Source organism: Cryptomeria japonica, chromosome 5, assembly GCF_030272615.1.
Source record: "Cryptomeria japonica chromosome 5, Sugi_1.0, whole genome shotgun sequence".
NCBI classification, from domain to species: Eukaryota; Viridiplantae; Streptophyta; class Pinopsida; order Cupressales; family Cupressaceae; genus Cryptomeria; species Cryptomeria japonica.
Window position 1 is genome coordinate 747,948,980 of NC_081409.1, and position 26,016 is coordinate 747,974,995.

The 26,016-nt window shown below is 39.7% G+C and overlaps 1 protein-coding gene across 2 annotated transcripts in view; it reads left to right on the top strand.

The window, feature by feature from the left end:
- LOC131064116 (uric acid-xanthine permease) overlaps positions 1 to 26,016 on the top strand; it is a 307,219-nt gene that overhangs the window by 146,117 nt on the left and 135,086 nt on the right. For both annotated transcript variants that reach the window (XM_057998146.2, XM_057998145.2), the window contains exon 7: positions 1,396 to 1,542. In XM_057998146.2, coding sequence (XP_057854129.2) covers positions 1,396 to 1,542 — 147 coding nt within the window. The remainder of the gene's footprint in view (positions 1 to 1,395; positions 1,543 to 26,016) is intronic.

A 26,016-nucleotide genomic window follows, 5' to 3' on the forward strand; every position in this document is an offset into this window, starting at 1 on the left:
GAGCTTGGGACTGTAAATATGTCAATATCTTGTTGTACTATGAATGCATATGAAATTAAGTATGACTGTCATACATATTGCAGTCTATATTAATATTACTATTAAATTCTGCATAAGAACATTACCAGGCTTCATATAATAAGCATACATATTAAGCACATCCCCATGCATGCCACCAGGCACCAAGAATAAGGATGTTACTGCTTGTAACTTAATAACAATTCTGATCTAGTCTTATCGATGGTGATGTCACTGGATGCTTTGATTCCTTTCCTTTATATCTCTCAATGTGAGGGAGAGGTCACACCTCTTCATCTTGTATGCCCTTTGGCAAGAGACACACCCTTTCACCATTAGCACCCTTTGAAAGAGTGCAACTCTTCGTTATTTCTGCCCTCTGAAAGGGATGCAACCTTTACAATTAGATCTGCACTTCTTATTTAAATCAGATCTGCACTTCTGATTCCTCAAATTATCCCCCTTCAAATGAGTTCTCCTCTCCCATTTATACCTCATATTTGGGGGAGTCCCAACTTATCATTTCATGCCTTTTGACCATTCATTAACTTTAATCAAATTTTAATTATATTCTTTTATATTTTAATTTAATTTTTATTTTTATTCTTTTGTGTTTTAATTTTATTATTATTTAATTATATTTTTAAGTGGGGACATTACATTGTCTAAGACTTGAACAACTAAACCTATCTTAAAGTCTTTTCCCTCAAATTTATTTACTTTAAGTACACAAGTCTGATTAAAACAACATTGGAAGTTAAACAATACTATCTGTTATGTCTGTATAGCATCTCTTTTAGTTTTTTGACATGCAAACAGACAGAGCTTAAAATATACATATTATTTCTCTACGCATCCCCTTTTACTGTTAGCATTCCCTTTGGATATGCTTGTAATTGCAACCTAGAGAAATGGAGGTTCATGATGTGGAGTTAAAAACCTAAACCCTACATATATCCTTTTATGGTGATCATGAAGATGACAAAGAATTAGGAAGACGCTTGAATTGAGAATGTGAAGCAAGTGGTCAAGTAAGAGAAGGTATCATAAGGTACAAAAGTAACTGAACCCCATATCTTATTTCCTTACAAAACAACAGAACCTTGATAGAGACATTAAATACAATTTGTTTTTTAATTAAAATGATTGTCTATGAAAGAAACATCCGACTGGTACCTGATTTTTTTAAAACCACTATTTTGAGACATTTTGTTTTGATATAGCAATGGAAGTAAGGAGTGGATTTCATTCTTGATAAAAAAATGGACAAGGAGCAAATGGAGGAAATGACAGTTTTTTCTTTGTATTTCTTTTTATAATGTACGATTATTTGATATAGTTTTATACAAATATTCATGTTTACATTGTGACATGCAGGTGTTAACATCTGAAGCATTATGCACAGGCAATGGTGATGTGAAACTTCCATTTGGTCATAGGTATTATGTGGGACTTGGTTTTGTAGTCTTCTGTGCCCTTGTGTTGGTGGAAATGTTTGGATCTCCATTTATGCGTAACAGTCAGGTAACTGTAACAGCTGTAGATTATACCATTGTATTATTTTATCTTGTATGGTTTTATTTGGTTCAAATTTCCAATAAGCTGGTTTTTGGCTTTATTGTAAAATGTTCAGTAACAAAACCTTTAATCATGTTATTTCATGAAATTAATTGCACAAGCAGCCCTTATTGGCTATGTTATGTTCCATGTTCGATAAAGTAAAGGGGACACATGAAAGATCCCTAAATAGGTCTTTTGATGCCCTGTTTTAATTTTAATTTAATAAACTATATTTAGGGCCTTTTTGGTGTTCTTAGAGACTAGACAGAAGATGCAGAAGAGTTTATTTCTTTTTTGTTGTTTTTTTGGTGATGGGGTTTGCAACACATGACAAGAAACAACATAAAAATGAATTGTAATCAAGAGATCAGCTTCTGATTTTTATATGACAGCAGATTACAATCATCTAGAAGTGAAATAACATTCACATGTACAAGCAGAAAACATACCAAAGATCCAGTGCTAGGGTTTGAGGCTGGTTTGCTATTCAGAAAATGGATACAAGCTGAGAAGGATGGTGTTGGAGCAGATCAGTGGATCCAATCTGCTTATTTTGCCATAAGATGAATTACCAATAACAAATTGGGCAAGAACCCAATTACCAGCTGGAAATCCAACCTTTGCCAGGCAAAATTATACAATTTTGACCTTCTTTTCCCACTGTTTTGCTCACCCTGATCACAAATCTAGTCAGTTGACTGTGATTTCTTTCACACTGCCCTTTCTAATCCCAACAATGAGATCAAGCACAAGAAATGGAGTTAGAACCCTCCATTTAATTTTAAATTGATGCATAGCCTTCTAGAATGGTATGGCCTTGCCTAGAATAGTACGGCTGCAATTATGAAACCCACACTTGCTGCAATTTTAAGATAAACTGCTCAGAACTGATGTATCATACCTAAGGGTGATTGTTGGGCTGGTTTTGTTGCTAAATTGACCCCCAATGGGTCTAGACAAGGCACATCCTTGTCCCACGTGGGCAAATTAGTGGGTACACCTCCACTACCAATGCAAATCTGAGGGTTTATGTCCTCCAAACACCTGCAATTTCTGCTGCTGATGCAAAGCACAAAAAATCAGAAATAAAATAATAATATGATCCCAATTCTCTCCTCCAAAATGTCTAACCTTTTCCAAAGAGTGTCGTAGCCCTCAATGGAATATTCCATTGGAATCCAACTCAAAAGGCATCTTCCTTGGTATCTTTTGGGTCCACGCAACTTAAAGGCTTAAAGGCTTTTAAAGCATGACATGGCAAGGGTCCCACCATGCCATGTCATTTAAGTGATTTGAGCAAAGGGGGCATTGACATTAAAGGGGCCACTTTATTAAAAGGTACGCATAGCACTTTATTCAAACATAAACCTTTATTAAAAAAAAGAAACTTAGGCTTATAAAGTAACTTTATGAAAGTTACTTTTTCCTTATTAACTTTTGACACTTAGAAATTTTTAAGTGTCTTTATTCATCAGATGCAATGTGGGAATTGCATCAAAAAGATGGCGCCATGACAACCTCCCCTTCCCGGATTTGCTTGCCCACAAGCAAAGATAGGGTTAGATGCTTAAGAATCTCTTCTCCTTCCCAAGTAGCATCCTCAATGGGTAAATCTTTCCAACTAACCAAATATTTCTTGATCACCTTGTTCCTCAAATGCCTCTCTCGCTGTTCCAGAATCTCAACAGGAATCATAACCAGTTTGCCTTCATCATCCAACAGTGGCAGTACTGGAGATGCTACAATACCCTGACCAATTGTCTTTTTGAGGCATGATACATGAAAGATATTGTGAATGTTACTCTCAGGAGGAAGCTCTATCTCATATGCTACCTCACCCTTTCTCCTCAACACTCTATAAGACCCATAAAACTTGGGCTTCAACTTCTCAGCTCCCTTAACCTTAACTGAGCTTTGCCTATAAGGTTGAAGATGTAAAAAGACCATATCCCCAATCTCAAAAGATCTCTCAACTCGATGCCTATCAGCATACATCTTCTGCTGATTTTGAGCTTGCTGAATATTGTTCTTGAGAGATTTTAATATATCTTGATTCTCCTATAACCAATTCCAAGCCAAAGGCACTCTATTATCAGCCAAAGCTAAGTCAGTGAACCTCACGACATCATAACCATATAGTGCATGAAATGGAGTCATCTCAATGGACATGTGGTATGTAGTATTATAGCAGAACTCCCCCAAATACAAACAACGAACCCATGCACACTGCTGTTCGGAAACATAGTTACGTAGATACCCCTCTATCCATTTGTTGACAATCTCTATCTGGCCATCCGTCTGAGGGTGGTAACTAGTACCGGGAGTCAATTCTGTACCAACGAGTTTGAACAACTCTTGCCAAAAGGCACTCATGAACCTACTGTCACGGTCACTCACAATGGTCTTTGGAAGACCATGTAATCGGAAGATCTCTTTGAAAAACAAATCAGCAACCTGTGATGCTGTGTAATCTGATGCTATGGGAAAGAAATGGGCATATTTAGTCAATCTGTCCACCACAACATAAATGCAATCTTTCCCTTAGACCTTGGGAAGTCCAGTAATGCAATCCATAGATATTCCAGCCCACTTTTGATCCGGGATGGGAAGTGGTTGCAGCGGACCAGTAGGGTGTGTGTTTTCAATTTTATTTTGTTGGCAAGTAACACACTCATGCACATGTTGTAGAATATCACTCTTAAGACCCTTCCATGAGAATCTCTCCCTGATTTGTTTGTAAGTTTTTCCATATCCCTGATGTCCCGCTATTGGAGAATCATGAAATGTATGCATAATCTGATTTTGAAGTGTGGATTCAGGTACTAAATAAATCCCTTCTTTATAGTAAATGATATCATCAATAACTGAATAACTCTCATCCTGAATAATCCCATCCATGACCTCACATGCAAACTGATTCTTTGAATGCTCTACCAACAGCTAAGATTTCCAATCAGCTGAGACTTCACATAAGGAACATAGGACAACAGATGAAGGTCTCCTAGATAATGCATCAGCAGCAACATTATTCTTCCCTTTGACATATTCTATGTTAAAATCATATGCTTGGACCTTAGAAACCCATTTTTGCTGCCTTTCACTGAGATCCTTTTGCTCCAAGAAATATTTCAGACTATTGTGATCAGTTCTCACCACAAATTTGCAGCCAACTAGATATTGTCTGAATTTAGTCAATGCATGCATAATTGCAAGCATTTCCTTGTCATAAGTAGAATACAGTTTCTCATTAAGTTTCAATTTCCTACTCATAAACAATGGGGTGATGATTTTGCATCAATATAGCTCCCACACCTTCACCTGAAGCATCACATTCTACTAAAAAGGGCTGAGTGAAATTAGGTAATGCTAAAACGGGACAAGAGCTCATTACCTGCTTAAGCCTGTCAAATACCACCTGTGCTTTCGGAGACCAACCAAAAGCCCCTTTCCTTGTAAGATTTGTCAATGGTGCTGCAAGCTGTGAATAACCTTTGACAAATCTCCTGAAGTATGCACACAGACCAAGGAAACCACGTAACTCAGATATGTTCTTGGGTGGTGGCCAATCAACAATGGCCTGTATCTTCTCTTGATGCACCTTAACCCCATCTACACCAATCACATGACCCAGATATAAGATTTTAGATAACCCAAAATCACACTTTGACAATTTGGCATACAGTGACTGTGATTCTATGATACTCAAGACCTCCTCAAGATGTAACAAGTGTTCTTCCCAAGATCTGTTGTAAATCAAGATGTCATCAAAGAACACCAAAACAAACTTACGTAGCTGCCTGTTGAACAGATGGTTCATACAAGATTGAAAAGTGGCAGGAGCATTAGTGAGGCCGAATGGCATCACCAAGAACTCGTAATGACCATAGTGGCATCTGAAAGCAGTCTTCTGAATGTACGACTCTCTCACCTTAATCGGATGGTACCCTGAACGAAGATCTATCTTCGAGAAGTACACTGCCCCATGTAACTCATCTAACAACTCTGTAATACAGGGAATGGGGTATCTGTTTTTAATGGTCTTCTTGTTCAATGCACGGTAGTCAATGCACATTCTCAGAGTGCCATCTTTCTTCTTCACAAGAACGACTGAAGAAGCAAATGGACTAGAACTGGGTCTAATAAACCCCATATCCAGAAGTTCCCTGATGGTCTTCTCAATCTCATCCTTATAAGCCTTGGGATGCCTATAAGGTGTGGTCATAACTGGCTTAGCATCCTCAAGCTCGATGACATGCTCAAAACCTCTATCAGGGGGTACACCAGATGGAATGTCTCCAAACACCACTCCATGCTCATCTAAGATAGTCTGAATATCAATGTGAAAAGTCCTTTCATCCTTCACTGGTGACTTCCTAGATGATACAAAGCATTGAGTAGCCCAAATAATATCTTGGTGTCTGCAAATAGTTTCCATTCTGTGAGAAGAAACCACCTTAGGACCTCCATCCGAACATGCCCTCAGAATGGTCTTCTTTCCACCCTTCATGAACTCAAGCTGCATCTTACGATGATCAATAATGTACCTGCCAATACCTTGCAACCACTGTGTACCCAGAACTACATCATAGTCCTCCAACCGTAAGACATGGAAGTCATCAATCAAGGTGTAGTCCTTCATCTGTATCCGCAACTGTGGCACTCTCTTAGTGCAACCTAAGATAGCTCCATCCGCTACCTTCACTCCAAAACCAGAAAACTCCTTCGGGGTAATACCATACCTGTCAATCAACTCCTCACTGATGAAGTTGTGTGTAGCACCAGTATCAACTAGACACACAACACGCCGCCGCTGAATAGTACCCTTAAGTTTGAAAGCATCAAACTTAGGGTATCCTGAAAGTGTAGCCACGACAACATCAGCCATATCAATACCCTCATGAACATCTAACTGAATCTGAGGTGTCTTCTGATCATCATACTCATCATCTGGATCTGAATCAGCAACATGGTCCTCATCATCATCTAAATGGACCTCAATAAGATGGATCTTTCCCTTTCCACTGCATCGGTGACCGGGTTCCCAAGGCTCCTTGCAAGTAAAACATAGTTTCTTCCTTCTTAACTCATTCCTAGACTTCGGATCAAATTTTGGGGCAAAAGTATTGCCTTGCTGAAACTGAGAAGTCTTTTGGAAAGGTTTCAAGTTCCTGGTGAAGTTTTTGTTTTGCTGGAAAGTGGATGGGGGAGGAGTAGTGTCAAGGTCTAAGGTAAGCTGAATGGCCTCCTGTAATGTCCTAGGCCTTAAAGCCTTAACCAGTCCTCTGAGTTTCTCATGTAGACCCTCAATAAACAACATAACCACTCTCCTATTAGGCATCTCAGGAACCATCACTACTATCCGTTGAAACTCATTAATATAAGTTTCCACATGTTTTGACTGCCTAAGTAGAGCTAAGTCCCTGTAATACAACTCTATATCCTTCCTGTCAAACCTGGCAATCAATCTCTTGGTGAACTCAGTATAAGAGTGAATAAGAGTATGGTTTTGCGTAACCAAACCATGGTGCCACCAGTCATATGCAACTCCCTCCAGGTGTAAAACAACAAACTGTATAGCCTCATCTTCAGTCATGGGCTTCAGGGATAAATAGATGTCCAATTTGTGGACCCAAGTTCGTGCACTGGTAGAACCAACACCATCAAATGTGGACATAGAGAGCTTACCAGTAGCTCTCCTTAGATCATTATTCCATTGTTGTCTGGGCCACCTGTCATTCGGACTTCGGTTAGCATCCCTACACTGCATACAGTACTGATGTAAGGGAAAGGCATCCCTAACATGCTGTGGTAAAAGTGCCCACTCATCGCTGGTTGCCATGACAGTGTCCTGGAAGGTGATTCCATTATGAGGCTCAGCCAATGGTGGTACATCTCTAGGAGTGAACCGTGGGAGCATAGGCCTATCCGTTGTCCTAGTATGGGTCCTGTCCCTCCGTGGTGAGATGAATGAACTACTCAGGGAAGATGGAATTCTACTGTTGCCCTTACTTCCTGTAGCTAATACTGTCCTGCTATGGCTCCTGTGCCTTCTATTATTTGTCAAATCCATTTTGTCAAGTGTGTCCTGTAACTTGTTGATTGCTTCAACAATTCTTGGCTGTGCTTCAGCCTTCTCATAATCTCATCAGGATTGAGTGGAATCTGTCTCTCCTGTCTGGGTGAACTCCTCCGTCCTTCAGGTATATCACCCATATTAGTCGCAAAGGGTGGTTCTATGACAAAATTTAAATCCACTCTAGGTCTCTTGCGTGTGTAATATCTGTAGGTACCAAATCTGCCCTGCTGCATAGAATTACTTTGATGATTCTTAGGCTGGCAGGATCATGGCTCTGATACCACTGAAAGATCCCTAAATAGGTCTTTTGATGCCCTGTTTTAATTTTAATTTAATAAACTATATTTGGGGCCTTTTTGGTGTTCTTAGAGACTAGACAGAAGATGCAGAAGAGTTTGTTTCTTTTGTGTTGTTTTTTTGGTGATGGGGTTTGCAACACATGACAAGAAACAACATAAAAATGAACTGTTATCAAGAGATCAGCTTCTGATTTTTATATGACAGCAGATTACAATCATCTAGAAGTGAAATAACATTCACATGTACAAACAAAAAACATATCAAAGATTCAGTGCTAGGGTTTGAGGCTGGTTTGCTATTCAGAAAATGGATACAAGCTGAGAAAGATGGTGTAGGAGCAGATCAGTGGATCCAATCTACTTATTCTGCCATAAGATGAATTACCAATAACAAATTGGGCAAGAACCCAATTACCAGCTGGAAATCCAACCTTTGCCAGGCAAAATTATACAATTTTGACCTTCTTTTCCCACTGTTTTGCTCACCCTCATCACAAATCTAGTCAGTTGACTGTTATTTCTTTCACATTGCCCTTTCTAATCCCAACAATTAGATCAAGCACAAGAAATGGAGGTAGAACCCTCCATTTAATTTTAAATTGATGCACAACCTTCTAGAATGGTACGGCCTTGCCTGGAATGGTATGGCTGCAATTATGAAACCCACACTTGCTGCAATTTCAAGACAAACTGCTCAGAGCTGATGTATCATACCTAAGGGTGATTGCTGGGCTGGTTTTGTTGCTAAATTGACCCGCAATGGGTCTAGACAAGGCACATCCTTGTCCCACGTGGGCAAATTAGTGGGTACACCTTGAAAGATCCCAAATGGATCCTTTTACTGTTGCTGCTGTAAATTCTTAATTAAACATACTATATTTTTGTAATTTTCAGGTGATCTTATAGAATAGATAGAAGTTGCAGAAAGAGATTGTTTCTTTTTGGGTTTTGATGTGATAAGTAAAGTAATTGATAAATAGCAACAACTGTGAAATAAAATAGTAAACAATGTTCATATGTAAGAACACTTAAGCAATCTGAAAATACTGCAAATCATACTAGGCAAATAACCTAGTTTTGTATTCAGCAAGAATCCATACATTTATTTGGAGCTGTTCTCAATCTGGATTGATGCCAGATGGAGGAATATTACTGGCAAAGAACAAGGAAGATCAAATAAGCTGAATACAACGCTTCAAGCCAACATACAAACAAGGCGTGGTTGTAAAGGAGGTGTGGAAGCTGCTGCAAATCACCTGCTAGCTGAAATAGACCAACCGCCCTGTTGAAACCCCCAATATGCATGTTGAATCTTCAGGCCAAGAAGATGTGTCTTCTACCTCTGACAATCTCTGTGCAATCCTGGATAGATCCACTGTCAACTCCTGCTGAGGGCTACGTCCCAACAAGTTCAGACCTGGGGTTTACGTCCCAGACCAAAATCACTCTTCCAGAGCAATTCCCAAATTCGCAAGTTTCAAAATGATCAAAGATGCTATCAATTAGGTTTTCATCTCCTTATAACTCCTTTCCCTTTGCAAGTCGAACCCTAAAGAATAATAAAGCTTGCGCTTTTTAATTAAAGTGACACTTCCCAATTATGGCATCAAACTATAGAAAAATATCACTTTATTGCGAATAAATAGCTTCAAGCATCCAAAAAGACTCCGGGAGGTGAGAATCATGTAGCAAAGTTCAAGACTTTTCTAACGAGCTATAACACATAGGCATATCAAACCAGATGAAGCCAAAAACCCCTTATTACTCCGGAATGGCTATATACATAGCCTTATTTTAATTTATTTAATCGCTAACTTAGGAAATATTTAAATATATTAAAATATTTCCATAGATCCAATAATAGCCCAAAATAACCAACCAAACATGAATCTGACTTCGTCACCTATCTCTGATTGATGCCGGACAAGATGGGCCAACTGGCAATCCCATCCCTAAAATCTAGGGATACTCCTAGAAACTAGGAAACACACCCAATCTTCCTGAAACTGAAACCATGGTATGGTCCCCTGGAATCTCAAATATGGAAACTGCCACAACCTCTTAAAAAGTAGGGAATCGCCCTAAAAAGTAGGAACCTCTCTCCAAACACCTATAACTACTCAAAAGGATCCTGCTCTACTCCTTGGTCCCCCAGGTGGTCATTCAGTCAATTGCCAGTTCTCCCTAAAAAATAGGAATTGTCGTCTGAAGGTCCAAAATGGCTCATATAGCCCCTGCAAAACTCCATGACCCTCAGAATGATTCCCCTAACCATGTCATTGACCTACGGGAACTCGAATGGTAGGTCAACCCCTGCTCATCTCATGTCACCTAGAAAAGGGGACATTACACACCTCCACTACCAATGCAAATCTGAGGGTTTATGTCCTCCAAACACCTGCAATTTCTGCTGCTGATGTGAAGCAGAGAAAATCAGAAATAAAATAATAACATGATCCCAATTCTCTCCTCCAAAATGTCTAATAACCTTTTCCAAAGAGCGGCGTAGCCCTAAATGGAATATCCCATTGGAATCCAACTCAAAAGGCATCTTCCTTGGCATCTTTTGGGTCCATGCAGCTTAAAGGCTTAAAGGCTTTTAAAGCATGACATGGCAAGGGTCCCACCATGCCATGTCATTTAAGTGATTTGAGCAAAGGGGGCATTGACATTAAAGGGGCCACTTTATTAAAAGGTACGCATAGCACTTTATTCAAACATAAGCCTTTATTAAAAAAAAGAAACTTAGGCTTATAAAGTAACTTTATGAAAGTTACTTTTTCCTTATTAACTTTTGACACTTAGAAATTTTTAAGTGTCTTTATTCATCAGATGCAATGTGGGAATTGCATCAAAAAGATGGCGACATGACAACACATCCTAGGGCCTTTCTTGGGCATCCCTGTTGCGTACTGTTTTTGGTATGTGGTTATGACTAGGTAATGTTGCCTGATTGTCCTCAAAATTTTAGAAGTTTGGGAAATATCTCTGAAAATGGAAACAGGAAGTGTTCCAGGAACATTAGCTATCATTGAGACAGCCAAGGACATCTCAGATGTCCTGAGACTGGCGAGCTGTCCTTGGACATCTGTTTATTAAAAAAAAAAATTATAAATGGAAAAAAGTTAAAAAGGAATGACAATTTTTTTTTGAAAAAGTTTAATTTATGCCTAGTTGCTCGATGTTTCAAACTGCCAACTGATTCTGAGGTATTAATACTTACAAAAAAATTTGTTTGATTCATTAATTCATTGTTATTTTTGCTGCCAAGGTCCAGTAATGTAAGGACAGCTCTTCATCACCCGAAACCTTCATTCTTATTCACCATGTTTTTTTATGTATTTTTGTTTTCTCATTTATATGATTTTCTCTATTGTTAGTGTAGGCATATATTTGAACTTATATATCATACAGTATATGTAATTTACACCTTATTATATGTGTTCTCTCTAGCTGTTGTGAAGCACTAGGCAAGGGTGAGGTGTCTTATTCTCACCATATAATAGAATAATGAGCATTTTGGTTGTAATGTTTTGAAGCTGATATTACAAATTATATTCTTGATTTTGAATATAGGACTATGTGTATTGCAAGGAAATTAAGAGAACAATATTATTTGATTCCAATCTTTCTCTAGATTTTGGGGATGGGGGAATGTAGTCTTGGGGATGGTAATTAGTTTTGTGGATTACTGGGATGGGATGGCAATGGTGAGGGGATGACTATTGAACTAATGTAAAAAATAAATTAAAATTTGAAAAAAAAAAATCTTGGTGTAATATTATAGTCTATTAAGAAAATAGTTACAAAAAGTTGGAAGTTGCCATGTGCTGTTGTTTCTAGTTGATACTATACTCGTATTTTACAAGAGCTATACTGAGCTGATTCATAGTATGTAGCAGACTTGTACTTTGATACTATCTAGGTCCTATGATACTTACTAGAAAAAACAAAGTTCAGAGTACACTAATTATTCATTATCATACAACTTAGTGGTAGCCTTGAACAAATGACATTATTAACACAAGATCTAGATGCCATTTTGAAATGAAGAAAGGCTCGATTTTGCATGATTTGCATGATGACTTCCAAATAGAGTTTATCAAAATATTGTTTTATAATGTCCCCTTCCTAAGCACTAACATCTTGGTGATTGTTAGTCTATTCAGCAGGTTTCCATAGGCAAATGTGATTGAGTTATGGTAATCTTTGGGACTTGGAGACCCTGCAGTTCAGCTTATCTGGCATTTATAGGTGTTGCCTTGAGCTCAGTTTAGTAAGATATGCAATATGACACTTTTGAGGTAGTTTCGGACAATTAGTTCATTTTTACTATTTTTAATAAGTGTAGGTGTGGGCAATGACTTGGTCAGTTGGTAGCAGTTTCACTTTGGAATGGTTGGTGATTGCATTTAATGTTGATTATTTGGCAATATTTGGTGATTAGGAGTATTATTTTAAATTATGTTAATATTATAAGTTAAATATTTAACTTAATGTTAATATATATTAAATGACTTTATAAAGTAGTGTAAAGGAGTACTTTTAAAAGTAAATTTAAGTTGTTTTTAAATGGGGATGCCTACATGGGAGACATAAGGGGTTTTTATTAAATAAAAATAAATATTTAATTCCCAAGGCTTAGCATGGGAATTGGAGGAAGAAATAAAAAGGCTATTGGGAGCTAATTGAGGAAGCAATGCTTTCGAAATTTGATGAGAGGATATTGCTGGTTGAATGGAATTCTTCCAAGGGTTTTGTGAGGATGAAAACCTTCATAGAGGACATCTACTATGAAAGTGAGAGATCTTTCCTTGTGGATTGGCAGATAGTTTAATTAGAGATTACACATTAGCCTTATTTGCAAAGATTTTTAGTTTGAATCCTCAAGTTGTTTGAGAGGAGGATTTATTGATAAATTTATGAGAGCAAGGAGTAGATTGATAGACATTCGTTGCAGCTCTTTCCTCATGCTTGTTGGTCGTACCATATCCTTGGTTGGTTGTACAACTTGAGGAGGGGTGTGGAAAGTTTGGGAGCCAAATTATAATATCCTAGTTATTTTATTTTTATTTTTAAGGCCAACAATAAACATCAACAAGGAATTAACCCGTTAAGGTTAGAAATCATAAACTGAATCATGCTGGGAAAGTAACCCTTCCACTTTCTGATCACCAAGTGCCCAATGTGGGAAGGTGAGAGCATACGGTGTTGAGGGGATCATTAGCTTAATAAACTGAAAACAAAGCAATGCTTGGATGGCAAGCCAACCCCTTCCGCTTATCCAGTGGGAAAGCAAGGAAACTTAGTGGGAAAGCAAGGAAACTTGGTGGTGAACCGGCCAAGTAAGATACACAAAAAGATGAATCACTCAACCGCAGTATTTCAGCAGGAGGAATGCAATTACATAACAACCTCAACTCGACCGCTTATGCAGCGGGAGGACCATTACACATAGCTATCACTCGACCACTTATGCAGTGGGAGGACTGAAAATTACAAATTTGCTTGATAGTAGGCGGCAAGCCAGCCTCTTCCACTTTTCAGCGGGATGAGAATTACAAAGCAGAACTGGTTAGTAGTACTACTACTTAACCTTACAAAAATAGAGATAAGAGAAAGAGAGTAATGCAGATTATCCCAATAAGAGCATGAATTTCTGCTAAAACCAATATGTAGGCTGGAATTTACAAACCAGCAGCGTATGAAAACTCTAAAAAACTCATAACTATCTCCATACACATCCAAATCACTCCAAACCAGTCCCAAACCCACACTATACCAATGGCAATAACAACCAACCAAAACCAAGATACCAAAAACCCCTTATAAATTTTGCACGCATCCCAATGCAAAACAAAAAATCATGCCTAGCCTAAGAATTTCGATTTGGTTTAGGAAATTCAAAACTCAATTAAAAATTCTATAAACTCACAAAGTGTATTGCCATTGCTGGGAAGGAGGAAAGAGCTGATACCCATAACCCTCAGTCGCTTCAACAAAGAGGTGTGATCAACAATGTACTTCAGCCACAAGCAAACCAGCAAGTCTCCAGAATTGCTCCAACACCAAAAATGACTATGGCAAGCTCTGAGAACGTAGTAGAATACATCACGCAGCTAGGTATTATGTTTCAAGTACGAAATCGGGAAGCACTAGGGAGACGCACTCCGAAGCCTCAAGTTCTGTCCCCAAACTGACAACATAACATTACAAATTTTCAAGATGATGCAAATGGGAGCCCAAGGCTCTTATTTATAACTTCACACCATCAAATCCAAATGTAGATTCCTTCAAACTCAACTTCTTTCATTTGCATTCCATTCCACCTCACGTGGACCCCAAGAGTGGCGCCATATTCTCAAGTCAACCTTCACGCCAAAAAGAATGGACCCACGAAATTCACTTGGCAAACATTAGAGATAAGTCATTAAATAATATCTCTCTTAATAGTTTCGATATCCCCTTATTAAACATGAATTTCGCCAAATACTTAGGAGATAATAGACATTAATCCCAAATTCAATAAATTAGTAGTAATTAATCAGATTAATTAAATATTAAACCTTAGGATAAGGAAATAATATTTAATTGTGTCACAAATGACTCTCGTACTAATTACTGTCAAAACCAGGATGAAATTGAGCCAGGAAGACCATTGAACTGCTGCAGGATCAGGTTCTTGTCCACTGCTAGAAATAGAATTATGCCACACTGCCACTTACTAAAAATAGTAAGTCAAGAACTAATGCTCTGAAAAGCATGATCTTCGTGCCCAGTGATAGAGCATGGAGAGCTCAGTAGGATAGTATCACCAAAATAGCCAATCCCTGACTTACTAAAAATAGTAAGTCCTCGCCTCATCAATGCTGGACCCTCATTCTTCATTCCACCTAGCTTACGGGTCTCAGGAATAGGCTAATGGACCACTGGAAGGTCATCAATGAGAAGGGGACATTACACAAATGTCTAGGGTTTGGACAAATTTTGGACATGGTTGGCAGTGCCTAGGGTTAGACAAAAAAAGGACATCAGCCATTGATTATACATGAGGCTTATTTGCAAAGGTTTTTAGTTTGAATCCTCAAGTTGTTTGAGTGGATAATTTATTGATAAATTTATGAGAGAAAGGACTAGATTGATAGAGATTATTTGCAGCTCTTTCCTCATGCTTATTGGCCGTACCATCGCCTTGGCTGGTTGTACGACTTGCAGAGGGCCATGGAATGTTCGTCGTACCATCTCCATGTAGTAAGTGTGGATTTCATTCTTGATAGGGGTATGTGTTGATAGTGTTTTTATGCACAAACGAACAGAGAATAAAGTTTTGAATACTCTATCCTCTCTTGAACAAAGACTTCTCAAATGTTGAACTATGTGATCAATTGAGAAAACTCCAAGTTTCCGAATGTCAAGTCATGACGTGCTCTTCGATAGACTCAGTTGTTTGATGTGATATTGTTGAAATCACAAGGCAGATTTACGTTGAATCTTGAATGCTTGAATGTGGCCGGAACATGGGACTTTACTTAATTAAAAAAAGGGAAAATGGATAGGGTTTTGGAAGCTGCTCTAATCCTAGGAATGTAAGAGCAACGAACAATCTTTGGTGGAACTCAACTAGACTTGCTTTGTCATGCAAAGCAACAACTTCGAAAAGTTTAGTGCAATCTCTACTAGGGTTTGTTACACCCATTACAAAGCATTTAATGCTTGACCAATGATAGATTTACAATAAAATGGACACATGTCCTTGAATTTCTGACCAATAGACGACGAGGGTAGGTGTTGTGCGTTGCACACACTCCCTATTGCCGACAGGGTCCCCCTTCCTGTTTTTGAGCCTTTCGTCTTCGCCCTGTTGAGTTTCGCACGGAGCGTCTCGCGTCCTTTCGAGCGAGTCCACGATCGGTCCTTGAAGTAATGATGTTGAAAGGGAAAGAGCAAGTGATTCCATTAGGCTAGTCTAGCCCTCCGGCACAAATACCAAGAGTTTGTTCAAAATTGTGAAATCGCCTTGGATAGGCGTAAGGTGATAGAAGTTGGCGAAGCCCACCAAGCAAAGAGCAGCGCGTCTGAAGGTTGCACAAGGACCCAAAGTTACCGTTTTTCGCATAAGAGCGATGAGATAGATTGCATGATGTTTGTCTTTACAAAGTTTACAGGATTTGAATGAAGGATGATTTTCGCCTACTGGTGAAGGAGGAGCGAATTTCCTGGCAAAATGCCAAGGTTGACAAACTTGCCCAAGTGCCCAAGCTCGCACTTCTCGAGGAGAAAGTTAAAATCACCAAAATCGCTCTAAGGGCGAATTTCGGACTTTCACGCCAAGTTAAGAGAAATTTCAAAATTTGTTAAAATTCCCAAAATAGGCCAAGGGTCCGAAAATGCCTTAAAATTCACAAAACCTCCAAAAGGTCCGAAATTGCGAAAACTGGCAAAAACTGGTCCAAGGTTCGAAATTTCACTTAAGTTGCCAAAATTGCCTTATGGGCCGAATTTCGGACCCAGGGGCCGAAATTTTAAAATTTCAAAAGGTTAGAAAGTTGCCAAAACTGCCCAGGGGGCCGAATTTCGGACCCTAGGGTTAAATTTTCAAAAATTCAAAAGTTGACAAAAGCCCCAAATACTTCGAAAATGCCTTTAAGTTAACAAAATCGTGAAAAACTCTGAAATTTGCGAAAAGCCTCCCAAGGTCCAAAATTCACTTGTATATAATTGTCGATTAGTGAAGGTTAAGTCTAGGGGAGGTTACACTCTCTTTACATCTTTATTTTGTCGATGAGACCTACTTTCCCGCCTTGTTAATTCTCTGTTTTCATCTTTGTTTTGTAGATGAGACCTACTTCCCCGCTTTGTAGGGTAGGTGCCCACTTAGAAGAATCCTAATAAGTTATTAATGCACAGGCAGTGACCAGGAAGGCACTTATTTGACCAGGAAAGAGAAGGAAGGACGATCCCGGGTGGCGGTGATGCGGACTGGGCCCAAAGGGCGCCTGTGACCTATTGCAATAGTACTTTTTCCTAATCTTTGAGGCAAACAGTTTCACCTGCATGAAAGATAGGGACAGGGGTAGAGGCACAGGTGTCTAAATTCGGACCCTGGGGCTGAAATTTGAAAGTTTGTTAATTCGCCAAAAGGCGTAAAAACTCCGAAATCCTAAAGGGCGTGAACGGTCCGAAGTTTATTTAAAAGTCGCAAAATATGCCAAGCGTCTAAAGTTTATTTAAGTTGGCAAAAGCGATGAGTGGTCCGAAGTTCATTTAAGTTGCGAAAAACGATGAATGGTCCGAAGTTCTTTCAAAATCGCAAAATGTGTCAAATGTCCGAACTTGTTTTAAAACCCCGGAAATCGCTTATGGGCCGAATTTCGGACCCTAAGGGCAAAATGGGAAAATCCATATAAACTCGCAAAAAGCGGAAAGCCCCGAAAATCGCCAAGGTCCGAAGTTGTGTGGTAGTGCTTAAGTATTTCGTCAAGGAAAACGCATTTTAGATTGCAAACCCCTCCATTCCACCGAAATCGCGAGTTGGAGGATAGCCGCGAGGAGGCAAAGGCAGGTCTGGCAAAAATTCCATATGCTCCGAAACCCTTCCATACTGCCGATGTTCGCGTAGGGGAGGATCGTGTTCGATTTTGAAAGGGAAGCGAGAGAGTATAATTTGATTCAAGGTAAAATGCTGGCATAAACCCTTCCAAACGTCCAAGTTCAAATTACCATTTCGCCTAAAGTGAAAATCCCCTAGTTTAAAACTCGACATTGAAAATTCTTTTCCAATCCAAACCACGAAAATTTGAATTGAAGGATAACCTTTGAAATTACAAAATTTGCAGAACTGTCCATTCGTCTTTGCGCAGCAAGTCGGGCAATTTTTCGCCATCCATTTTCATCAGGTAAGTATGCTTTGTCTCTCTTGATCATCTGAAATGTTTTTTAAATTGGATGCATGCCTGTGCAAAATTGATTAGAGTGCTTAAGTCTTCAAAATCTGCATCTTTTTTTCGATTATTAAAGCGTCATTCAAAGCAGTTGAAAATTAGAATTTGCTCCTAAGATTTAACCAGAAATTTTATTTTCAAACTTAGGAGAATTTTTCAAGCTTTATCCCTTTTGAAAATTAATCCAAAATCCTTAAGTATAAATTCGCGATCAAAAGCTTTATGAATAAATGTTTTGCTCAATCAAGCTCTCAGCTAGCAATGTCACTCTATTTCCAATCTAAATTTTGAATTAATCCCTGAATGCTGGCATATTCTCTATCTAACCCGCCTTACTTCTTTTATATCGCCTTGTAATCCGCATCCGGTTGTGCAGGATAAATGCCTAAATCGGCAGTAGAATCATCAAAGACGCCCGCTACAGCCGAGACATCGCGAGCATCCAAATCAGATATCCCACGCAAAGTTGAAAGGATGAAGTACCGGTATCAAAGAGGGGGATTGAGGGAGTCCAAAGTTCAGAGCATCTGGGACAATATCAGTGATACCGACCTAGGCCATATTGACATCCAGGACTTCAGGAATCAGGTCTTCTCCCCTAACGCATATGGCAAGCCTAGACAGATGGTGGAAAGTGGCATCGCCCAAGCGGCAGGATTTCCTCCAGCAGTACAGAACTATGAGTTAGTGGTAGAGGCTGCCCGACATTATCAGCGAGGTTCCAGATTGGTGCTCCTCGAGAATATGACTCTCGCCAACTTCACTCCCGAGGCCATTGGCGACGCATTCGACATTCCCTTCCCAAACAATCCCACGCTTACGACTATAGATGAAGCACAGGAGGCATATGATATGAATCCGGCTAGATGCAGAACACTGATCAACGAAGAGTGGTACAAGGAGAGAAGGCTTCCAAGCGCCAGAATTGGGAAAAAGACCCCAAGAAGTGACTTTCATAATGAGCATGCGGATATGATCACATTACTCAGCCGGGTTATGGGACTTCCTAAATCCAACTACTTTGAAGAGTGGATGTTTTATTTCACAGAGCAAGTCTTCGCTAGGAAGTCTAAGTTTGACTGGGCCCAGATCATAAGCGACAACATCCACACTCAGCCGATAGAGCTTGAAATGAAGAAATACTTCACTATGACCTCTTACTTGGTCTACATGTTCACCAAGGACCAGCCACTACCAAGTTTGATAATGAAAGGTGAAATCGGGAATGGGCCTGGTCAGGTAAAGGTCTATGACTGTTACCCGCAGCTGCATTACCAAGATATAGCTCAGAGAGAAAAGAGCAGCCCAACTTATGCAGTTGGCCAATATGAGTGCATCAATGACGCCTTCACAATGCGCTTGGTTAGGCTAATGCAGGGAGGATTACACATAAGGCTCTTAGAGCAAGCTACTATTCTAGTACAGAGATACGGGGCCTAGTTCATCCAGTTCTCAAGGTTCTCCTATATCCGAATAGCGGGTTTCGATGGTGCCCCTCTCCGACTTCCACGGTACCCAACCGACAAAATAGTTCTTATGGAGGTTGCAAGGCAGTCACGTCCGACCGACATCTTACTCAGAGAGAGCAAGCAGGCTGGATTCGCATTCCCCATGATTATAGGCAACCAGGATGTCCATCTGAAGACCCCCACCCTAGCAGAGGAATCCCTCGCAGAGTTGGCCTCTTATGGCCTACAAGAGCATTTTCTGAGAAAATATTTTGATCACGACAATCTGGCAAAGAGAGCCTATGGCAGGTGGTACAGAGCCAAGGTATCAGTTGAAGACTATTGCTTTGATGACTATGAAGTCCAAAGGCATGAATATTCCAGGTTGAGTGTGCAGTAGATGCGACTTTTTGAATACCGTTGGGTCCCAGATCAACTCATAGATTCAGGGAATTGCCTCCAAGTCCGAGAATTTGAGGCAGTAAGGCATCTTTTGCCAGGTGTTGATTGGTCCCAGGACCCGATCACTGATTTTGAGGAAGTCATGGCAGCCCCAGCAAGATATACAGACCAATGGTTACATCAGTAGATTGAGAGGCTAATTCATGAGGGAGTCCAGTTCACTTACCACCTAATGGGCAGCCTCAATTCTCAGTCTACCGAAGATGAAGGAACGTCCAGTGCACCCAGAGAAGAAATTGAGAAACCTGAGAAGAGAAAGAAGGCTAAGGCTTGCAGAGGGACTCGGACATCCAAGAGAACAAGAAGGGAAAAGATTCCTATAAGAAGACCAGAGGTCACTTCATTGTCAAAGGACCCTAGTTCGTCCGATGATGTAGTAGAATTAGATTATATACCTGCTCCGCCTTCTCAAAGTGACATTGACGCGTTTGGAATTGATGATCCTCCCGCACCCGACATGCTAGAAGCTGAGCTAAGGGCCATTGAATCAACCCAACCGGGTAACCAAATAGAGGAAGAGAGATTCCATCCATTCAAGGGATTGAAGTGCATGAAACCACTCAACAAAGCCGCCATGAACTACTGCTCCATAATACAACCAAAAATGACTCTACCGTTGAAGGAGAGCAAAGGGCAGAGGAGACACGCGAGATCGAAAGGACTGAAGAGCAACCATCACATGAAGGCGCCAGACAATTGTTCAGTGAAATGGGAGAAAGTTCAGCTGCAAGTAAGGAACTTGGCACCCTCCACCCCTCCGGTAATAGAACAGCTGCAAATCTGTGATGAGTTGGCTGAAAACCTCAAAGAACAGAATGCAAACTTAACCATATCATTAGCCCAAACAGTACCTCAAGAATGGTTAATTGCCAGAGCCCAGTGCAAGGCTGCCACTAAACCACCTATTAATTTGGAGGACATATTCTCACGCATAGACCAAGCTAGAGCTAATGGGAAGAAAAAGCCCAAGGCATATTCCAGAATGACTAAAGATGAGCAAAGGAACCGTACTCTCCACATTGCCACCTATTGTGACCATTTCACACATCGCCCCATTAGAATGGGGACCCCCTCTTTTTCTTAGGGTTTTGCTGTCCCTTGGTTAGTTTTTCTCTCTGCTTGCTAGGTTTTGAGTGAGTGAGTGGTTACTTGGGCTGGCTAGATTAGGGCTAATCTCTGAAAGCTCGTTTTAGGGTTTCTTTCAAGCTAAGTCTAGCCTAGTTTTGGGAGGTCGTTAGTTGTCTGCCTGGAACCTTAAGTTTGCCTTAATGAAATATTTCCTTTCAGGAGAATCAAGATGGTGAGATTGAAGAAGAGGGTGAATAGGTCTCAGGTTAGGGTAGGTCTAGTTTGATGATTTTCTTGTTAGAGTCTTGTTTTCTTCCAGGTCTGAGTCGATTGAGCAGAGTCAGTGGTCAAAGAGGGATGAAAGTGGTGATTTCAGAAATGGATGAATGAATGCACTGGATGATGAATTAAGGAGTTTTGGAAGGAAATGATCAATATTACTGACTTTTGAGCCGTAATTGAGAAAGTTGATACATTTTTCGCCTTGAAGAAGAGCTTTTAGGCTTTGGAATGATGAAAGCCAGTCTAGGATGAGATTTTCGCTCCTGACCCTTCCAAAGGGTCTAGAGCGAAATCTCCCTTTCTTGCCTCCCTTGGGCCCTGAAAACCTAGTTGGACCTTGCCTAGACCAAATTGGATGGAGAATTGTCTTGATAGTGAAGGAAGGAAGTTGATTTGATCAAGTTTGATGAAAATGAAATGAACCAAGGTAAGGAACTAGCCAAGAGGATGAATTTCGCTCCTGATCCTTCGAAAGGGTCCAGAGAAAAATTCTTGAAAGCTCTCATTTTTACTTGGCTAAAGGCAGGATCTTGATGGGGATGCGTGAAGGAAGGATCTATGTTTGCCTCTTGATGGAAATTGGAGTTCAAAAGGTCAAGAATCAAGCTCAAATCTTGATTTTCGTTCCTAACCCTTCCAAAGGGTCCAGAGCGAAAATCCTTGTTGCTCTCATTTTCTTCTCAGTTTTGGCTAAGTTTTGTTTTCTAAGGCATGTTTGAGGATGAATTGATATGTTTTTGCCTGGAGATGGAGTTGATTGATTTTGAGAACAAGATTTTAGGCCTAAAGGAGAATTTCGCTCCTGACCCTTCCAAAGGGTCCAGAGCGAAATTCATCATAAACCTTGTTTGTTGCCTTGAATGGATTAGAAACCTTGTTCCTAATGTGGAGAATGATCTAATTTTGCCTTGCGAGGTGGTTTGAAGCTTGAAAAATGAGCAATCTAGCCTGGAATGAGATTTTCGCTGCTGACCCTTCCAAAGGGACCAAAGTGAAAATCTTCTTGAAGCTCATTTCCTCCTAAGTTTGACTAAACTTTGATTTGCAGGGTATCTTGGAAGGAAGGTTGGACATTCTTGTTGCCTTTGAAATGTTTGAAAGCATTGAAAATGAAGGATTTTGGACCAAAATGGAAATTTCGCTCCTGACCTTTCCAGAGGGTCCAGAGCGAAATTCCTAAAAACTCTTATTTTTGCATTGAAGAAGGTCAAGTTCCTGGTCTCTTATGAATTGAATGGAAGGGAGATAGCTTGTCTTTGCCTCTTGAAGATGTTTTGAATTGAAAAAATGAAGAATCTAGCCCAAGTTAAGATTTTTGCTCCTGACCCTTCCAAAGGGTCTAGAGCGAAAATCTCTCTAAGAGGCATTTCTTTCCTTCTTTGGCCAAATCTTGATGACCAAGGCATGTTGAAGGAGAGAATTGACATGCTGGAATCCTGGGGGATGTTTGGAAGTTATGAAAATGAAGGATTCTAGCTAGGAAAAGAAATTTCGCTCTTGACCCTTCCAAAGGGTCCAGAGCGAAATTCCTTCTAAACCTACTTTTTGTCCTTTCTTGGACATGAAACCTTGTTTCTAAGGCAATGAAAGATGAAATCCTACCTTGCAAAGAAGTTTCAAGTTGAAAACATGATGATTTTTGGTCAAGAATGAGAATTTTGCTCCTGACCCTTCCAAAGGGTCCAGAGTGAATTTTCTCAAAACCTCTTTTTGCTATCAAGTTTTTGCTAGATCAAGTGTGGGATAAGGTAAAATCAAGATGAAGTTGCCCCTAAGACTGACTTTGAATTGCTATAAACCATGAAAGATGAAGGAATTGAGCCTAAAGTGATTTTCGCTCCTGACCCTTCCAAAGGGTCCAAAGCGAAAATCCTTAAAATCATCTTTTTTTCAAAATTTTGAGCAAAGCCAAGCTTGGACAAGGGTGTGAGAAGGCATTTGGATTGCCTTAGAGTGGATTTTGGTTGCCAAGAATGCAAATTTTGAAGCCTAATGAAAATTTCGCTCCTGACCCTTCCAAAGGGTCCAGAGCGAAATTTCTAAGATTCCCCTTTTTCCTTGCAAATCAAGACAAGATGTTCTATGCCTTGGAGGAGATTTGAAGTTGAAAGGATGGCAAAAGAGCCCTAAAACAAGATTTTCGCTCCTGACCCTTCCAAAGGGTCAAGAGCGAAAATCCTAAAATCTACTTATTCCTTTCAAATTTATGCTAAGCTATGCCTAGACCAAGGTAAAAGATGCCCTTGAGATTGCCTTTGAGTTGATGTTTGTCTCCAAAAGTGATGATTCTAGGCTAGGGGAGGAAAATCGCTCCTGACCCTTCCAAAGGATCCAGGGCGAAAATCCTAAAAACTCCTATTTTGCTTTGCAAAATCAGATCAAACTTGGATTGGGGGAAAGAAGAGAACTATTTCCTAGCCTTGTGAGGTGGATTGAAGTTGGAATGATGAAAAATGAGCTACAAACAAAGAAATTCGCTCCTGACCCTTCCAAAGGGTCCAGAGCGAAAAACCCTAAAGTCACCTTTTCCTTCAAGATTTGAGTTAAACGAGGCCTAAACAAAGGTGAAAGAGACTATTTAGAATGCCTTGAAGAAATTATGACCTTCAAAAATGTGAATTTTGAGCTCAAGTGAGAATTTCGCTCCTGACCCTTCGAAAGGGTCCAGAGCGAAATTATAGATAGGTCCTATCCCTGGCTAGGTTGTTGAGCAAAATTGACCTTTTTCGCCTTGTGATGATCAAACCAATGCTAGCAAGTTGGGAAGTGGATTCAAACTGAAGGAATTTTGATGAATTGAAGTGAAAGAGATTGGAAAATTGGCCTGAAGAGTGAATTTCGCTCTGGACCCTTCCGAAGGGTCCAGAGCGAAATTCCCAAAATGCAGTATTTCCTTCAAAATATTGTTGAGCCAACTCAGTGGTTGCGATGAATAGACCCTAGAGATTGCCTTGGAGAAGGTCAATAATTAAGCAAAGGTGAATTTTGACCTAAAAAGAGAAAATCGCTCCTGACCCTTCCAAAGGGTCCAGGGCGAAATTCTTGAAAACACCTATTATTCACCTTGTTTAGGCTAAGTTGAAGGCAAGTTGCAAAATTGTGATGGCAAACCTAGGCTGTGAAGATTTTGATTCATGTAGCAGACAAGCCTAGATGAGAGGTTCAAATAAGCCTTGAAATAATTTAAGCCTTCATCACTTTGAATATTTTAATGCCTAAGGAATGAAGATTCATCAAGCTTTAATCAAGCCTTAACGTTTCTTAAGCTAGCCTATAGCCTTTCACTAAAATTGCCTAGTACAAGACATTTGGAAGACTAAAACAAGTTCACATAAATTAAGGGTATTTATAATTTAATTAATTAATTTCTAAGCCTTGAAATACATGAAAAATCCACCTTTAAGCTTTGGAATTAAATTAAAAAATAAAAAAAATTATGCTTGAGCGCTCAAAAATCATTATCGTGCCTTTACAAGCAAGTCGGCCATCCTTTAAGAGGAGTTTTATTTTATTTTGTTTCCTATTTGCCAAGTCGGCCTTAAGGGAAATCAAGGTGAGCGCCCTATATAAGGGAGGTGTGTTTTGACAATTTTAAATCATTCATTTATTTTCCCTTGTGTGAAATTGAAGAGCAGATTTGGAGGTGAAAAATTGAGTATGTTGGAGGATAATTTCCAGATTTTGGAAGATATTTGAAGACTAGTTGAAGGCGAATTTCTGATTGAGAAGCTGATTGGAGGATAATTTCAGATTGAAGGCTGATTAAGGATAATTCTTTCAAAGAGAAGACCAGAAATTTAGATCAAACATCCTTGTCCAGCAAATCCTCATCCTCTTTCATTCATTTTTCAAAGGTTGATAGCTAAAAATTAAAGGAAGAGGTATGAAGAATCAGATTTTTGAAATTTTTATTCAAGATTTAGTTTGATTTTCCATAGTAATCCTTTGAAAAATCTAAGTCTTGTACAATCTGATTCTAATTTAATTTGAAAATTCATAATTCTTAGATTTATCATTATTTTCAAATTAATATTTAGTTATTTCCTTGAAAGGTCTCAAATCTCCTATAATGAAGATATTATGCTCAAACCCTAACTTTAAGCTTTTGTGTAGGTATCAAATGACGACCCCCAAGGCCGGAGGATCCACTACTCGACAGGCTCTCATCAAAGAGGATTAGAGGAATGACGAATTAGAGACCAGGATCGTGTCCAAGTGGGGCAATATCGGAGACACCAACCTAGGAAACTTCAACATGAAGAAATTTCGAGAGGCACCCTACATCGGCAAGCCGTCACCCGTTGCAAAGAGGATAATTGAGAGTGGCATCATCAATGCTGCAGGTTGCCCTCCCGCAGTCAAGTGTCATGAGTTGATGATCGAGTGTGCCTGGCACTATGATTCACACTCAAGGACAATCGTAGCCGAGGACGGAACTATCTTGGCCTACCTTTCAAAGGAAGCTATAAGCGAAGATTTTCATCTCCCGGAGCATAAAAACATGATCTACAAGAGCTTGGAAGGAGCTAGGTCTATCTACGAAGATGATCCTGAGTCCTGTCTGAACTTCATCAATAAGAATTGGTTGCTCAAAAGTCGACCTTGCCTGAACAAGATTCCCAATACACCGCACAGAATGGACTTCCAGGAAGAATTCAAGGACTTGATAACCTTGCTCAATCGGGTCACGGGTGCCTCTCAAGCTTTCTTCTTCGACAAGTGGATCTTCTTCTTCATACAACTGATCGTTCAAGGAAAGGAAATGCTCAATTGGGCTAGAATCATTAGCAACAGCTTGGCTGTGCAGTTGAGAAGACTAAGGCCCACCAAATCATTTCACATGAGTTCATATGTTATATATG